The following is an 18,418-nucleotide window of genomic DNA, read 5'->3' as shown; positions in this document are numbered from 1 at the left end:
AGAAATAAACAGTAATGAACTATAATTCCAGCTATTTGTGCAGTGAGTTGTTCCCAGCTTACCCTTTTGTTGTCTCTCCACTGGCATTTTACTAGCCCTTCTTTTTTTTTACAACAACAAATATTTGTGAGGGTTAGAAATGTTTTCACATACTGTACATTTGTATATCAAACACCCTCAAGGCCTCTGTGATCCTTAGCCTCTCGTTCTAACTATTGTGTTAATTTAATACTTTTTGCTTTCTGTCTAACTAGAAATTCTTAACTTTTTGTTTTCATAGTTGATTAGTTATTGTTTGTCCTCTTGGCGAAGTATGAAGAGTTGCTATGAGAGACAGATAAGAGCTGTTTAGCGCAGCGCAATGTGGCCTCCAAGGCAGCATGTTGACTCATGGCGCCTGTCTGCTTCAATGTGTGCCTGTGTGTGTCTGTGGTAACAAAGACCCCACCCCACCCCCCACCCAGACCTCCTCCCCCAACAACCGCACTCCACTCTTCAGCGTAAAGCATGTGCATGTTCCCTCTTTTAAAGCAATTAAGAGCTCCCCTGTCATCTTGACAGGTAGCCTCCATCTCCTTAAATGCCTTCGTGCAACTGCCATAAGTCTTTGTGGGACTAACACGCCATACCATTTTTTAAAAATGTTTTTCCGTCTCTAACTCCAACTCCTCCTTGTATCAGGAATAATTAGGGCAATTAATTCAGGTGGATACCCAGTACAACATATGTGTTTTCAGATTAGGCGCAGAGGAAGCTCTGTCACCCGACCCCGTGCAGACTGGGAGATGACCCAAATTAAAGCATGTTTCCCCACCCCCCATCCCCCCCCCCCCCACACACACACACACACACACACACACACACACACGCGTCCTCTACTTCCTCAGACACTCCCCCTCCCCAAACCCTTACACCCCACCCCACCCCCTTTTTGATGCCGTGCCAGCCTCCCCACAACAATGCCACAGAACGCCTGCCAATGGCAGCAGCTCCTTAATGAAATAGTAATTGTGACTGTGACTTGCATGCATCACTTGCTTTCCTGTCCTGTTCTGTCTCATTGCACAATACAGGGAGGGAGAGAGGAGTCTACCGAGTTCCAGCTCTGTAATTTCATTAATGCTCAGTGTCGCACCTCTGTGTATAGTTTGTTTTCATCACAGCTTTACATTAGCTGTGATTGCTTTGCCAAGTCTGTCGCCTTATTGTCCAAGCTCTTAATATAGGAAGGAATGTTGTGTGTAGTATGCCACATGTACCTGTGGAATCTCATTTGTTCGAGTTACATGCAATGAGTGAGATGCATGAAGTACATTGGATATTCCCTAAAGAAGATGCTCAATGAGGTTTTTGTGTGGTGGCAGTAACAGCTGTTCAGAGACACAAGAAGTGTGGAATATTTAGGATCAATATATCCTTCATTTCACTGGGAGTCTATAATGGGCCTGCAATTGTATGCTCCATTACTGGACACAAGGGTCTAGACTGCTGACCAATCTCATCTAATGAAAACAAATGTACTGGCAGGCTGAAGAAAAGAAATACACTACACACCAGTTCACGTTCCAGTGTCATTTGCTATGAGGACTGTGGCCCTGGTCTATGCAGAAAAGCAAGGCTTAACAACTCAAGTGTGTCATTATGTGTGGGCAGGGAGAGGGAAAGCCAAAACGTGTCCTAAGAGCAGACTTCTGCTGAAACTGAAAATCAGATCGCAGTAATTTCATAGACATGTAAAATGCGGTATAGCACATATTTATCTATCCATCTATCTATCTATCTATCTATCTATCTATCTATCTATCTATCTGAATTCCAGAATTCTCATTTATTGAAGCATTAAAAATTCTGAATATCACATTGAAATGTTTCAGTGCTACTATCTTTTAGAGGTCTTTCATCAGAGCACAAATGACATCAGGACTATTATTTCCAAAGTGCCCATGCTGATCTAACATCAGTTTTAACTTTAGATCATGCCTAAAATGGAAGAAAAACAGGGACATATTTAGTGATCCCAGATCAGCACACCTCCTCTGAGAGGAGTTTGATGAGTGCAGCTCCAGATTAGATTAGAGGCCTCACACTGATGAATGTAATCCATCATCTTGTAAGCAACAGAAATTTATGACAATCTAGTTTCACTAACTCTGTCATAAGCCCTTAGCTTTTAGTTTTCAGAGTTGCACAACTACAAACAGAATGAAGAAGTACAAACGAAGGCTCGTGGGGCGGCATGTTTCATGAAACTTGGGGGATTTTGATTTGTGACCATGACAGAGATTGAAAACGCATTGTCTTTCTGTGTTGTTCTAAGTGCCTTTTTTTTCTATTTCCTGCTTTTTGTTTCTTTGTTTCACCTTTTGCCTTTCCACTGCAGGCAAAACAAAATGTGTGGCGGTTCCATTTCATCAACTAAACTCGGAGATAAAACACATAAAACGGGATGTTTTGTGGATGTTTTACCACTTTATTCGAGTTTGTGAGACAACAACTTCTTTGAACTTGAATCCCCCCCCCTCATGGTGCAGCTACCGTGTAGCCCATGAAGTTAAGTCTTCTTACTGGGCACCGAGGGAATGAGGCTGATCAGCCTCTCAACACAAATCTTTTGTTTTTGTTGTTCATGTCATATTTCTGTCAGGTGTGGCAGCTCATCAAGCTGAAATAATGAGGCCATGTTCCGTGATTAGTGACAAAAGTCTTTAGATATTTATGTGATGATAAACTGTTAGTTTTCTCAAATACTTACTTTTTATGTTATTAATTCACCAAAGATCCTATCACCATTTCTCTGTACTGTTTACAATTAGACTGCACAGTGAAATATAGCTGTATACTTACAGAATTCTACCTTCTGGCACCAACATAGGCTCTTATCAGTGAATTTACACCAAAAAACCTTTATGCATATGATAAAGCTTGAAACGATGAATTCAGCAAACCAGTTCATAAGTGGGCGAGCTAATTTAATTGAGGCAGAATCTGTTGGGTGACATGATAGAGGGATGTGGGTGGGGAGTTTTAGCTGGTAATGAGTTTAAATGTTTATGCTTTTTGGTTTTATAATTCCTAATACCCATTAAGTGACATGAAATGTAATTTGACAGAGAAATAACAATTTAAGTATTCCAATATCAATCTTACTTTCCCACTACACTGTAATTATGGTTTATATATAGTGTAAATATGACACCATGCCATAAAGCATAATTATGGTTCACATTAGGATGTTAAGAGTTAGATTGAGCGCAAACACTGATTCATTTCGGTTGGTGTTGTCTCCAACATATAACATAACAGTGTGATAAGAAAAGCCAAGGCACACATCCATTCAAGTGCTTCAAAAAAAAAAAAAAGAAAAGCTTTTGGATGAACTCTTTGTATGCTGCCTGCACAGACAACAGCTTGACAGTCGGTTTCAAAGAACGTCTCAGCACCTGAAGGGAGGTGTGCACGGAAGGAGAGAATCACAAAAGTGGTTCAGTCATGCACATCACATCGTTCTTGTTTTTATTAATCCCTACTGTATATCTCTGCGGCACTTAAAACAGACTTTTGCTAGCACCCTCTAACTCACATCAAAGTCAACACTTGTTTGTTGTGTCAACTTTAGAAATAGACACTTGCCCAAACAAATGACAGTAACAGTTCTTATTATGGAAATAGGCAGGTAGGAGTCTGCATTGTTCTTAGCGTAGGGTACTACTGGTTTCCCATCAGGTTACAGGTGGAGGGGAAGTGATGGAGTCAGTGCATGAGATGATCATTTCCATTTTTTTTATTTTTATTTCCACTGACCTAAAGCTAAAATGATGTAATTCAAAGTAGTCGAGCTGTTGAGATCTGACTTCCTCCAGCTCCAGTACAACTGAATTAAAACAGCTGAACCGTGATTGCATCTGAATGATAACTGAACCAGGCCTTTTCTCATCCATTCACGTTTGTTTAGCTACACTGTATATATTGTTTAAGGAACTGTCTGAACCACTTACCTTGTGATTCTACAAGATATAGCAGAGGTGAATTATTATGTGATTTAAATATGTGCCACCTCCTGTTTCAATAATAGTTGATGTGAATCATATCCCTTCAGTTTGGTGCACATGTCACATTAAAACTTAATTAACTCTCCATCCACCGCTATGAGGAGCGTGATGTGAGTCGAATCCCGAAAACTCACAGTAGGGAGAGCTCCGCAGAGCACACCATGCTAAAATCACACTAATTTAAATAATTGACATTATTCATGCTGTGTTGAATAAATAATTAAATAAATAAATAACACCTCCGGATCATAGCTTGGGTTTCTCATTAGAAGGCAAGCTGTGCAACTCCGTGCTCAGGAACGAAAGTCAAATGAAGCAATTGCAATAATTACAGCGGCAAGGAAGACTGTGCGTGCGCGTGGGGAGGGGTGGGAGCTTAACGGAAGGCAATGAGGAGGGAGGCGCTGAATGTCTACAGGTGCCTCTGATTAAGGGTAATCTGGGCAGCCCTCCCCTTTCTTATCTCTGCAACGAGCCCTGCCGCCTCTGGGTGCCTCGAGCTCCGTGGCTGCCTGCCGTAATGAGCTCCACAGCCAAACAGTGGATGCCCCGCAGGACAGTCCCTACAGAGACATAATGAGCACTCCAGTGTACCCATTCGTGCTCCCCACCAAGGAGTCCCCCAAGCCTGCCGCCCCTCAGACATGGGTGGGCGCAGGTTGTTCGCCAGACCCTCCACAACCACCATCATACTTGATATCCCCTTTTTGAGGTAACGGCATCCCCCTTTGGGTTCGGTGTGAAGTCTCTGCGCATGTGGTAGGAGGGATGGCCCAGAGCCCGAGCTTGGCATCAATCACTTTACATTGAGAGTGAGACGAAAGGCAGAGGCGGCGATAGGGATTGAGTTGCAGCAAAGATAGAGGGGAGGCACGGGACACAGGGATGGAGTGCCGGGTGAAGAGCGAGGACAGATGAAGTAGCCGGGGATGGAAAAAAGGTAAATGATGGTAGAGGGATGGAGAGGGTGAGGTAACTGACAGATGGAGTGAGTGTGGGAGAAGGAAGGAGAGATAAATTGCACAATGAGGGAGCTGTACAGTTGGATGGGGGAGAGAGAGAGAGAGAGAGAGAGAGGGGGAGGTATTGGTAAAGGGAAAGAGAGAGAGAGGAGTATCCGGGTATAATGAGGTCTATGGAGGAGTGTGGGTAATGAGAGGGGGGTGGGTGGGTGTCAGAGTCCAAGGTGAGGAAAAATAGAGAGAGAAAGAGGGAGAGACACTCTTTTGCCAAACAGCGGTCCCTCTGTTGGTGCTGGGGTGGATCTGTGTGTTTAAGAAACTGCACTGCTGTGCTTTTGCTCTCTTAAACAACCAGGAGGTGGGTGAGAGGATCGACGGGCCTGACCACGGAGCAGGGCTTTGAAGCTGCCTCATGCTGAGAGAAACTGTATTGGATTTAGAAAGACTGCCTTTCAAAAGGAAAAAATGGTTAGAGAAAGACAGAGAATGAAAGACAAAAAGAAACAGAAAACAGAAATTCAAAGAAGAAAAAAAAATCAAAAAGAAAGCATACATAAACTTGACATTTCTCATACATGAGCCTTTTCTCATCTATATTTATCGCTGTTTGAAAGATTAGCATAACAATTAACATTTTTCCACGAGCCTTTAAGCAGATAGCAAGATGGCAATCATGAACATGGTGTAGCATTCATTAGGATTATTCACCATCATTAATTGTGGTCATGAACAATTTCCATGGTTAGGAATGATTCCATCTGTTTCCCAAATTGGTTGTCTTTTGCATTAGAAAGGGAAAACATTAAGCAGCATGTCTTCAGTAGCATGTTTGCCTGCATTTCGCATTCGTGGATAGGTTTCTTTGTATGAACGCCTGCGCATGTGTGTGTTCTTAAACTCTTGTGAAGTCCACGGGTAAAAAGGCACTCATCATCTTTCATCTGTGCTGCATTTATTCTACACCAGCTATGGAGCAGCTGCTGCTGCCATATTTTTTTTTTTTGTTTTCTCCAAACAGTTGTAAACTTGGCATTTTGAAACTGAAATCTTGTGCTTCTTCAATGGCAGGTAGTCAGATCACTAGTTGCACCTATTGGCATCTGAAAAGAAAACATTTTCATTTTTTGAAGAAAAACACTTGGGGATAGAGTGAGAGTGCGACATTTATACTTATACACAATAGATACAGTAAAATGAGAAACTTTTTGCACTAGCCTACAATAGCTACATCTGTGTCAGAGAGGATTAGCATGGTGGTTAGGATTGGGCAGTGTGTCTTATTTTAATTGCTGCCGTGTATTTTAAATAACTTCCCATTGCTCTTCTTCTTGAATAGAACCTCCGCGGGGCCAAAAACTGTCTTTTCAGAAAATGGTTCCATCTGGGAATAAGGATTACATTATTATTATTATTATCTTGTGAGGGATTAAGGATTTGTCTCAACCAGTGAGTGTTGCCCTGCAAAATACAAGTAAATCACAACACGGTGTCACAAAGTCTATTGTTCAGATCCTGAAAATATATTTTAAAAAAAGAAACCGACATGGAATCCTGAAAAGGAAAGGTCTACATCCTGTGTACAAGGCCAATGTGCGGTTCTAATGACTGCATGTCATACAATTAAGGTCTGAAAAACCTGTGTGTTTGAATGACGTCTGGCAGCAGAGTTCAGCTCCAGCTCCAGTAACCGTTTTGTGAAGAAGATATTGAAATTCAAAACTGCATTTGGGCTCAGTTTTTCTTTACTTGTGTCACATATGAGTTCATCTATCATATAGAACAGATAAATGAATTCAGGAAGACGCGAGCTGGCTACCAAGAAGCTTTCTGACATTTTGTTTCTGCCACCCTCCTTTATTATTGCATGTTACACTAGTACCTGTTATCCCACCATTATGAACATGTGAAAAGGGACACAGATAACCGAGCACTCGCCCCATCTCTCACAGAAGGAGGAATATGTATAAATGTTAGCACGCTGTCGACCGAGGATGAGGAACAATGTTCGGTTTCTGTTCTAAAATTGGTATCATTACTTGTTTTCACATGTGTCACTTGGCGTCAGTGCAATATAAACAGAGAGGACACCATAACAAAGCACTGCCCACAGCAACAATTGACCTTTGGGGTTCTGATCCCTTAATGTGTTTCTCTGTGTTGGTGCTGATAAAGCCTTCCTTCGCCTCTGTCCAAATCTATAAAGCTTTTTCCAAAGATGCTGGTAATGCGGAGTGAGAGACACAAATATCCTCCCCATTCCATGGTCATAACTTCTGCCTCTGCCATCAATAGCTCTAATAGGTGTTTAGAAGGCCTTGTATGTGCCTCTGTTTGATAGCCTGCTGATGGTTTGGCATGTCATTCTGGGAGAATAGTTTGTGTTGAGGGGGCAGTTTTTAGTGAGGTCCGGCATGCAGAATAATCTCTTTTAAATCTGTAGCACTGTATATCTGCATAATTCATGTCGAAACAGAAACAGAAGAAAAAATAGATCTGCAAATCCATCTGTGATCATAACAGCCCGGCTTCTATGTCAGAAGCAAGTGGGGATTGACAGGGCAGCCTGAGGAGCTACCGGTGACAGATTGATCCCTGTTTAACACAAGTTATTGACAATGTCTGAAAGACAGTATTTCATTCTAAATGACTGGCGAGATTGCTTTTTTACAAGCCTAATACCACTCCTTCACTTTGACTTTACTTCTCTTACAACATTTTCCAACCCGAGTTGTGTAATACAAAGACATACTGTGGTCAGACCACGCTGCTGCTGTAAAAAAAAAAAAAAAAAAGCCTTTTTTCATGCATAACCTTTAGCTGTATTGAATAAAAGTTGAAAAAAAGAGAGTTTAACTTACTGAATATTATTTTGTTTAAAACTTTGGTAACCCCCAGTGGCAAATTGTGCTCCAAAGACTTAAATGATAATAGAAAAAATATCACTGGCAAGTGTGCTACTGTAGAATAAGCTGTGTGTGCAGAGTCATAAGTGTAGTTATTTCCATCATGGTTGAGCTGTGAGCATAATATTCCATTTATTTAAAGGATTATGGCCATAAATTATGAACACATTTGTAATATATGTTTGTGTATGCATGTGTACTGTTTAATTGTATGGTGACTCCTTTAAAAAGAAACAGGAAAGCCATTTATGTGAGTGATATACTTTGAGTTAGCTGGTGTATGATCATTACTCCTGACTGAGAAATGGGAAGTTGACTCAGGGAATATGAGGTTCAGTCTTGGTTTGGCTGTAGAGAAAGCAACACCTGAGTTTAAATGATTGGTACATGTATAAACTATTCTACTTTAGATATCAATGTCTAGAAAACATATTGGACTGAACAGAAGATGATATTTTTTGCAGAAATTACATTTCAGAAAGCGAGTATCCATCGCCAAACCAATTAATCCACTATCCACTGGTTAATGCTTCCTCAAAATGGTGAAATGGAATTTAAAAAGACATGTGGACTAAACACGTTCACAGTTTTATCATTTCATTATTTCTGATGATTATTTTTTTTATTGGTTTATTTGATTTTTGTTTGATGAGATGTGATGATGTGATTTGAGCTAGATTAAATAAGGTACATCTGATAATGATCAAGGCATTTAAAAAAAGCAAGAAAGAGCAAGATAAATGAATGCAAAATATAAATTCTGACTTTCTAGTATTCAAGGCCATCAATCTAACCCAGAAAACTTGGCTTAAGTATGCCTTAATTGCATCCTTTTGCACAGGAAGAGCATTGGGATTCATAATATTAGTTACCCCCCATCTTACCCCCTGCCTTTTACATTGGGCTTCAGCAGCCTACTGCTGCTTGGCCAGAATTACTCTCCGCTGAGGTTTAACGCAACCAATGAGATTATTTCTGCTTGCATAGCAGCTCTGTCTCTGAAAAATGTTTGTATTGCTAAAACCCCAATCTGCCTACACGTCCTGGTTCATGTGTGGCCGTAACTCCCCAGACTGGGAGTTTGGTCGAGGTCTCTCTGCCTGCTAGTAGTGTGGAACACATGCCTGGTACAGCCAGTGCCATGGGGGGAATGGCACACAGCTGGTTTGATTGGGCTCTGGCCTTAATCGCCTATGTCTGTGCCATCAGCGCTCAAGGAGTAGTCACATACATGTTAACTGTGCTCGTACAAGGGAAACTGATTGGAGCCTTCCAAATTCATTCCCAATCAAATACCGAATCACGCTCAGACAGATAAAAGGCTGATGTTGCTTTGTGAGATGGGTATCAATGTCTAACGAGAACGCTCGGGCTAGGCATTCAACAAGCTACTTCAAGTCTCAATTCTCAAACAAATGAAGGGGTCTGTTTTCAGAGGGCTGATTGTTAGGTGCAGGATGGCGGCTGACAGTCTATGTGCTAAAGATAAATACATCTACTCCTGTGCGAATGCATTAGCCACACGTAGTTTAATCCTAAACACGGTTACAAAAGGCTGCAACATACAAACAGAGGGGTCCGAAAGGTCGATGTCGAGCACCTCTGCTGAGAGGAGGATAGACCGCTCATCAATACAGAGCGTACTCCCTGTAATTTGACAAACAGAAGATGATTAGCATACATTTGCCAGATTTACTTTCGAACAGCGTTGCGCTCTCTCGTTCCTCAGAAGTCCTGTTTAGCATCACCTAAACTGCAGCTACTAAGATATTTATCATCTTGACTCCTTTCATCAAAAAGGCAGTGAAATGTCAAGTCACAGAGTGGATTTGCTAACGCATAGCACATGCGGCGGGTAATTTAACTTCATAAGATGGTATTTATTTTCATTTATCAAAGTAAAGTTTTGCCTGACCGTGAGAAGCAGTCAGGAACAATATGCAGCTAATGTAATTTTGAATACACTTAATGCTCTGCTCAGCCGAGTAGAGAGAGAGAGAGAGAGAGAGAGAACTGCAGTAGTAAATTAGTTGACGGTTGCTGATAAGCTCAACAGCTAAGTGGCATCCAAGCAATGGAATGAGGGCATTAATGGTTGTTTAAAACAGGAATAATGAAGTGACGACGACAAGCTTGTGTTCCCTCTTGCTCTCGAGAGGAACTTCTGCCAGTGGAGGAGAATGGTGACTAGACTGACTTCTAAAGGACATCAGCAGTGAAGTGGTACTGTAGGTCATCTGAACTTAGCCATTACTATAATCGTGAACCAGAAAAAGAAAAAAAAAAGAAAAAAAAAAAAAAAAAAAAAAGCTTAGCCTCATTTCAGGATAATTGTGTCTTTATATAAAAAAGCAGCTTCACACACTCTCATGCATGCACACGCCGATATTCAGTCATGCACATACACAAAGATTTGAATGCACACACACACACACATACACACACACACACACACACACACGCAGACCTCTCTTAATCTTTCTAACGCACACATGTGCATGCTTGCGCGCAAAATACACAAACAAGCACAAATGCGGTGCACAAACACAAAGCAAATGTCCTCACAAAGTAGATGAGCTCCATTCTGTGTCGAATTGAAAGCATCTGCAAAGCCAGTTCCTCTCGGCCGTGGAGGCGTGCATCAGCCGGCAGAAGCGCCTGCTTGGTGTCCCAGGGTGGCTCGCGTAACACTTGGCCTGCTCCCTAGCCACTGCCTGGATCAGAGAGGCCCACTGCTATCATCCAGGCGCTGGCAGCAGCGAAGCTAGGCTTAGAAAGACAAATTGGTTAGAGGGAGTGAGTGACGAGAGCAGGCCAAGAAATATACTTTGAAGAGAGAAATGCATTCCGGGTTGTGACAAGCGCGCCACATTATATGGTCAAGTGTACAAGTCTGACTCCCGCCATGTGGATTGATCCGGATCCCAAAGACACTTAAATGAGGCGAGGCTCTCTCATCAAGACAATGCCAAAGTATTTATCTTAGAAAGTCACCCAAAATATTACTGGATTAGAGAGCTTTTCAGCACACAGTCTCTCGTCTCGTGGCCTCAATTTGTATCAAACTGCCCCTCCTCTCAAACTATCTGAGTGACAGTGATTTTGCCATGTTTGCCTACTAACTCGTGTTTTTGACACCGACAGTTGTAATATTCACTAATTTCTAATCACACATGTAATTATATCCAACTTAATCCAAGGAGACCTCGCTTCTTGTAAATCAGGAAATTTACATAACTCATTTAAGGCAATTACAGAAATAATCAGGAAAAATTTATGTAGTTTTATAATACTAAACTAATACCATGATTCTTACTGATGAATCATTGATTCAGAATGTATTAACTAAATTCACTTTCTCAGCAAACCGAACCACCACCTGCGATTACAGCCAGATAATAATGCTATCTGTTTACAGTTTGGCAGGAACAGTCTTTTCAAATTAAACTACCAAAGAAATGCTGGTTTTGTTTAGAATTGAGGCAGACTTTGAACTTCAGTAAGAGTTTATACAAGGTGTAGACATTTTGTCAGGGGTCAAATATGAAAAAAAAAAAAAAAAAAAAAAAAAAAAAAAAATCAAGTCACACCCTTTCTCTCCTGAAGGTCACGCACTGCAGTTGACAGCACTGGGTTGAAAGAGAAAAGCAGGAAACTAGAGGAAAGGAGTAATACTCTGCATTTCAGTATTTTTTTTAAAGACGTCACGGGCATGGCGTTGATGCGTAAACCTTTGTCGAGCCACTAAATATGCGGGGCATGTATAGTGTGGTACACAGCAGCTCTATTGCTCAATTTTAAACAGCATCAGCCTGTGAAATGTTGTTCTTGTCTCCCCTTTTCTGTAGGTATTGGGTTTCAGAAAACAAAATCTCCTAATGCAAAGTCATAGTAGTTGTATAGGCAATAAAAACAATATTAAGCTTTCTCGACATATTTTAGATTACCATAAACCCACATCGTATGAAATCCTGTTCTAGTTAATCCACAGTAATATTGCACTTGTCAAAACAATCCGTGCTACCAGAGACTGTTCAGAATCACAGGGAAAGAAAGAAAAGGAAACACCAAATCTCCAGTGAATGAGGATATTTGGATAGCGGATAGTGACTGGCTGCTTAGTGTTGGAGCCACATTGGATTCAAGTCTACCAGAGGAGAGAAAAAAAAAAAGATATATGGGACATTTTTCATAAAACATTCATTTAAACATGAAATAATCAAAAAATACCAAAGTAGCATCTACACTTTTGATTTGAGTGTAGAATATTAAAATCCAACAACTATACAAAGCATTGCCACATTTTTTCCTGTCATGCTTATTTGGAAAACTGACTGATTTACTAGTATGTGGTCCTACTGTATTAAGAGTGAGTTTGTTGTAAACACAGCAGCTTTGTAAGTTGTAATTACAATGTTTTTTCTGCAGGCTGTTGGCACCTTGGTCAAAGGCAAGCTCCTGTGTGCCTCTAGGACTCCCTCTCATGTAAATTAGGCCCTCTTTCCTTGCCAAAGCAATCATGACATTGCACTGGTGCAATGCTAGGTCTGCAAATAAGCCATGTCAGAAGCACACACACAAACACACACACACACACACAAGACACCGGATGTAACCCTCTTGAATTCTCTCTCTCAGCAAACTGCAGAGCCGTACCAGTTGGCATCTTTAGAATTTGGTTTGAAGTTGTAGAGTATTTTACTTTTGTTGTCAAATTGCTTTGCAAATGAGGCCCATCCTGGCACTGTTTCAAAGCGCTCGTGCTATATGTGCAGCTTCCTTCAGGCACTAGTTTCTGAACCTTCATCACTCTGTATGCATATGCACAGTACTGCACTAAGCTCACATGGAAGTCTAGATAAACATGCCAAAATGGAAGTAAGATGGAAGGCAGCATGCTTATGTCTTGTCAGCTTGTCTGTATGTTGTTTCTGTGTTCCTCAGCTTGACTGACGTGGTCTATCTAATAACATGGCAGGTAGACAGTATGAAAGCCTTGTAGGTTTCTACCCATTAAAATGATATTCAATCATTTTTTGATGGGCTTTTCTTGCCCGAAACCACGCCTTATTATGATGCGAGGTTTGAGTGCCATTCACATTGAAATGTTGGTTGAAGCCACATCAAAATAATTGTTTTGATATGTCCCGTTTTTGTCTTGGCAATGACAATAATAGGGGGTGATCGCACAATGAGGATAAAGAAAATTTTTTGAGGTATATTGACTAAATTTGAGCCACGGCTCCCCTGGCACACAATTACAGGGTTTTAGTCTGGGCATCATAGAAAAGGCATTGCTTTCCGATACAAGTGTTGCACATATTGCGTGTCCCTTTGATTGCATGTCCAAGTCATCCACTAAATAATAATAATGTGGGGATTGAAACACTGCAAAATAGCCCAAGGCTCAGAAATTGCTAATGAACAGCAGCGGGGTGCAGTTGGGGGTGCGGTAGGGGGTTGAGGCATCTGAAACCTTACTTCCTGTTTCAAAGGCAAATAATCTATGGTCGCTCTCTTTATACTCAAAACATATGTGTCATTGCCTCCAAAGGAGCAAAACATTAAACGCACGAGTGGTTCAGAGTGTGGTGAGAGGAAGTATGCAGGACGTCATGAAAACAATTTTGGGCAAACATAAATACTCATCGTATTCTTACATGTCATAAACGTGCTAATCAAACTTCAACACAAGGCAGCTTTATCTTTCACAGCACTTGCTTGTGCAGGATTACCTCTGATAAGCAGTGTGAGCATGATCTCCCTCATCACAAGATTACAAATATATGTGTTTTACGCTTGTTACACTCTCTTCTTTCACTGCCTGTCAAGAGCTCTTCTCACACTGCAGAGAACCATCAACCAAGGGGAAATCCATGGAGAGGGATAGAGACAGAAGGAAAGAAAAAGAGAATATATTTGGTGTTATGTGCTGCAGATCAAAAACATGGCAGTCACATGATCAAAGGCATTTGATAATCCTTGAACTACATTGCTCCTTTAATCCTAGTGAGAGAACTATATTTTATTGGGAGGGGCCGTGGGGGTGGGGCGGGGGTGGGGGGTGGGGGGGCAACAATGTCAGGGTGGCGAACATGGCTAGAAAAGCAGTAACTAGCTGCTGGAAATGCAGTTAACTAAATGTAGCATGGCAGTTTTGAGGGAGCCGCAGAACGACGACAGCATAAAGCCTCCTTATGTGCGGTGAGAATGGAGGCTGAGCTGATGGGAGTAGAAACACAAATGTGCCACAAGTCCCTGTCCACTCAGCACTGAATAGTGCTCTTGTTCTTTTCATGGGGCTTGTTGGGGAAGTTGGCTTGTTGAATGTGACCAGACTGCTATATACTACATCTGGCACATAGAAACAGAGGGTGAGTTACACAGGGTTTAGGGCTAATATTTCTTTGTCTTGAGCTGCCTCACCTAAATATGCATTAAGACTTAAGACTAATCAAGACTTGGACAATTTATAGGCTTGAATTGGTCTCAAGTGAGGGTAAGAGTTACTCTGAAGGAATACAAACCTGAGACACAGCAGAAATGACCCTTGCTAAATCAGCATGTCTCCAAGAAATCAGACAAAGAAACATCATGTTTCAGTTATCTTTCCGTTTCTTCAGAAAATAAATTTAGTTATACATCATACCATTGTGCTCTCTGGGCCTCATCAAATTACAATAACCACCCCGAGCACTCTGAAAAGGCAAAACCATCAATATGTAGTGTAATCCAAGTCCCTCTGTTGCAAGCCTTGTCAATAGTGTTTCCCTATCAGATGCAAAATGTCCCAGACCAAAGGTGAGTTGAAAAATGACAGATTTTTTTTCCTCCCATGTTTTCCTATTTATGATTTCTCTCCTGCTTACACCGTCATCATCACATTCGTGTCTCCTGTAAAAGCACTGAGCGTGAGTTATTGCTCATAAAGCTGCATTGTTTCCGTTCTGATGAAAAATTAATGATTAATAATTACCTTTTACATGTGTGACTTACACTGGAGCTGTGTGACAAAGAGACATGACATAAATGAAATGTGATGTTTTGTTCTGCTCAAAGAATAAAATGAGATTGTAATGGAAAAAAAAAACAAAACAGCAACAGCAAAAAAAAACAAAAAAACCAGCAGTGATTATAGCCAGAGGAGATCTTGCTATGTGTTTGTGTTTGTGTTTGTGTGTGTGTCCAAGAAAGGGAAGGAGATTTAGATTATCTATGGTTGGTATCAAGCTTGAACAGGCCCCTTTATTTATATGAGCTAAAGCACTGAATCCAAGCAGCTTTTTAGCAACACATTATATTTGTGTTTGAGAATATTGCTTCTTCCACATTGTTTGTTTTTTCAAATTAAAGCGGTTGTTGATTATGGAATACACACTCTGTTGTTTATTCGCAATTTTAAACAGACTTTAAACAAATCTCTTAAGAAAACAACACATTTTCTTAGTAATTTCATCATATTTGGCATCTGATTTTGTTCAATGATTACTCACAAGGTTTTGACCTTTTCCTTTTTTTTCTAATATCTCCTCAAACTATTCTAGAGTGGCTGGAAGCTATAAAGTTAACTTAAGTTTGCACTGGATTATTGCTACTTGATTAGGACAGAATCATCTGCATAATGATATTGTTAATAGTACACATATGATGTTATCATGATGGCATCTTGGATGGATGAATATTCTGTTTATTAGTTTCTCTAGTACTTCTCCAACCTCTATTATCAGTGAATCCCAGTTGTTTTTGTCAGCCGTTTAAAAAGCAATCTGCTGGAAAATGGTGACTTCAGAGATGACTTTTGGTGGTGATCTTCATTCCTATCTTGGTTCTTTACAAAATCAATCCACCTCTTCCTGCCTCCACCATCTTTCTGCAATTTAAATAGGAACAAAGTGCTGTTGGTATTCTGGCAAGACAAAAAAATGCTCATTTTCTATAGATATCGCACTAATATCGTTATTGTTATTGAATTATTTTGGCCAGCATAATTGTGCAGTGAAAATCTGATATCGTGACTAGTCACAAATTTGGAGGCATGGTTTGGAATCAAGGCCACGCTGTTCAACCATCAACATGCATGCATTTTAGTGCAAAAAAAAAAAAGAAATCCTGCTCTCATCCCCAGAGAAAATAACTCATGTTTATTTGTCACATCAATTAAGATATCATGGTCATATAACATTCTCAATCTGTAGGGAAAATTTTATCTACTAATTCCATCGTCCCAGAAAGACCCATTTATTCATTTATATTTCATGACGTGGTGTTTATGCTGCACTGAAAGCCCCATGACTGTTTTTTTTTTTTTTCCTCTCAGTTGCCTTGGCCAGTGAGGTGTCCTCCTTCTGTGTTGCAATGAAATATAGATGTTAAGAGTCTGGAGAGTTGAGTGTCTCATCTGTCCTGGTGATACCATAAGGCAGCCATTAATAGTGTCAGGGAGCATCAGACATACCACAGGCACATAATTGGATATGAGGACATAACTGAAAGCACCTGCTTGGAAATCAACAGGGCCTTCCCAGGAGGCAGGCCCTTGGTAGATTCCTAAAGATTTTTGCAGAGCCTATCCACTTCCCCGCTGGGTTTACCTCACCCATTGCTCTTTTCATTTCTCACTGAGGTCAACTCAAGATGGCTTCTTGTTTTCTTTTTTTTACGGTGGCATTGTGAGTATGCAAATACTTTGGATCTTTGCATAATCACAAGCAGCGGGACCATCTGTTGTTGGCTTGTTGACTTACCTTGTGTCTGCTTTTTAATGGTGTTTTCTTGTGTCTGAGTGATGTATTGGTGTATTAACAATGTGATAATCATTTAACCTCAAAAAATGCATCCGGGCGTGTATGCAAAAGTCTGAACATATGTTCAGTGAAATTTTCTGACAAAGAAGGATTTATAATCTTTGTGGAGGGATAGAAAGAAAGAAAAAAAAAACTGGAAAACAAAACAAAATACATCACTGTGCCCACTCACATGATGTAGGATAAGATGATATTGTCAAGATAAAGATTTAAAATATGGACTGTCAACAAAAGCTGCGGTCTTGGATTAGTGGGCAGCAAAGACATGCTTGTTGATTGAGAGTCGCTTAACCCATCTAAAATATATTGCAAAAATGCTAATGGCAAGGACCAGGAAATAAGCTGCAACTTCTGTCACTGAAGATTTGCTGGGAGATGCCCTCTACTGAAAACATGTCCCTGATAATGTGTTTTCCTTGTAGAATCTGAGCCAGACACCGGAGAAGTCTTTTAACTCGCCGCCCCCCATTTGTCCTCATAAGGTAAGCTCCAGCTGGCTTTCAAGCAAGGGACAAACAACACTGTGGGAAATAATTGCAGATATTTTAAGCTTTTATTGGTCTTATTAGTTTTGGTTTGCATGTCTATTTACATTGCACATTTGTAAATCAGCTCTATAAGACCCTTCTTATGTTTTCACATATCTGATGATCTGCTCACCATACGCCTTTGACAAGACGTTTTGCCAGAGAACGTGCAAATGAATTTATTCATTTATGAATGTTTCTTTCTGTCTGCATTCCATTATGATTCAACATTCATCTGACATGAGGCGAGAAGGGCAGATTTATTCAATGCTAATTAGTCCTGTACATGCACAGCAAAAGTCATCACATTCACTGTGATGGTCTCAAGTCACCGCCACACACTGACTGAAGTTACTTTCCCCTTCAACTCCTCCTCTGGTGCATGCCTTTTACAAATGTGATAATGTGCTATGTAGTGAAATTCACACAATTTCAGTTCACTTAGCACCAAACGTGTCAAAATTGCCTGTGTCCTTTTCTGGATGAATGGCCGGTATGGTGGAGAGTGGCTTATTGCAAGAGTGGACCTTGGTAAAAAAAAAAAAAAAAAAAGGAGCCCAATGGAGGCAAGCTGTCTGACAGCCTGTCATCAACATGTTCAAAGCATAACACCGCTCTACATCGCTAATGCACCGCTAGCTGTCTACAATGACTTTGGTGGCATTGAAAGCTGCAGACGGTGGTAGAACGGTAAATAATAATAAAATATGATACCCCTTCCACCCATGTCTATCACAGGGAAATCACAAGGAAGGCAATCGACTTTTCTTTGGAAGTTTGTCAATGCAAAAATAACACTGAATGTCCTTCAATGAACCTTTCATATTTTGGAGGCTCTTGCTGAGAAATTACAGTCTGACACAGTCTCGTGCAGGATAGGATGTTGCAGAAGTTTTAGTACAAGTACACCTCTCTTCCTGTAGCGCTACCGATTACACCTGTCTATGTCTTGTAATTTCTGGCCGCCACATTTCCTCTCTCTCTCTCTCTCTCTCTTTCTGATTTGCTCTCTTTCCATTTTTACACAGCTGATCGGGGCTGATGTAATGGGGGAACACCGTGGGTTTGCGGATAGTGTTATTCACGTTTTAGCTGTTAGCAGCGGAACATAATCTCCCTCTAGTCAGCTCACATTAGTCTCCATGATCCGCACTAGCCCAGTATGTGCAGCGA

The 18,418-nt window shown here is 40.8% G+C and overlaps 1 protein-coding gene across 1 annotated transcript in view; it reads left to right on the top strand.

The window, feature by feature from the left end:
- LOC111232503 (protocadherin-11 X-linked-like) overlaps positions 1 to 18,418 on the top strand; it is a 114,724-nt gene that overhangs the window by 29,270 nt on the left and 67,036 nt on the right. Inside the window, exon 3 of the mRNA XM_022760061.1 lies at positions 17,141 to 17,200. Within this exon, the coding sequence (XP_022615782.1) occupies positions 17,141 to 17,200 (60 nt within the window). The remainder of the gene's footprint in view (positions 1 to 17,140; positions 17,201 to 18,418) is intronic.

This window comes from Seriola dumerili, unplaced genomic scaffold (assembly GCF_002260705.1).
Source record: "Seriola dumerili isolate Sdu_G_001 unplaced genomic scaffold, Sdu_1.0 BDQW01000331.1, whole genome shotgun sequence".
NCBI classification, from domain to species: Eukaryota; Metazoa; Chordata; class Actinopteri; order Carangiformes; family Carangidae; genus Seriola; species Seriola dumerili.
Note: the sequence above shows the minus strand (reverse complement) of the source record. Positions and strands in the feature narration are given on the sequence as shown.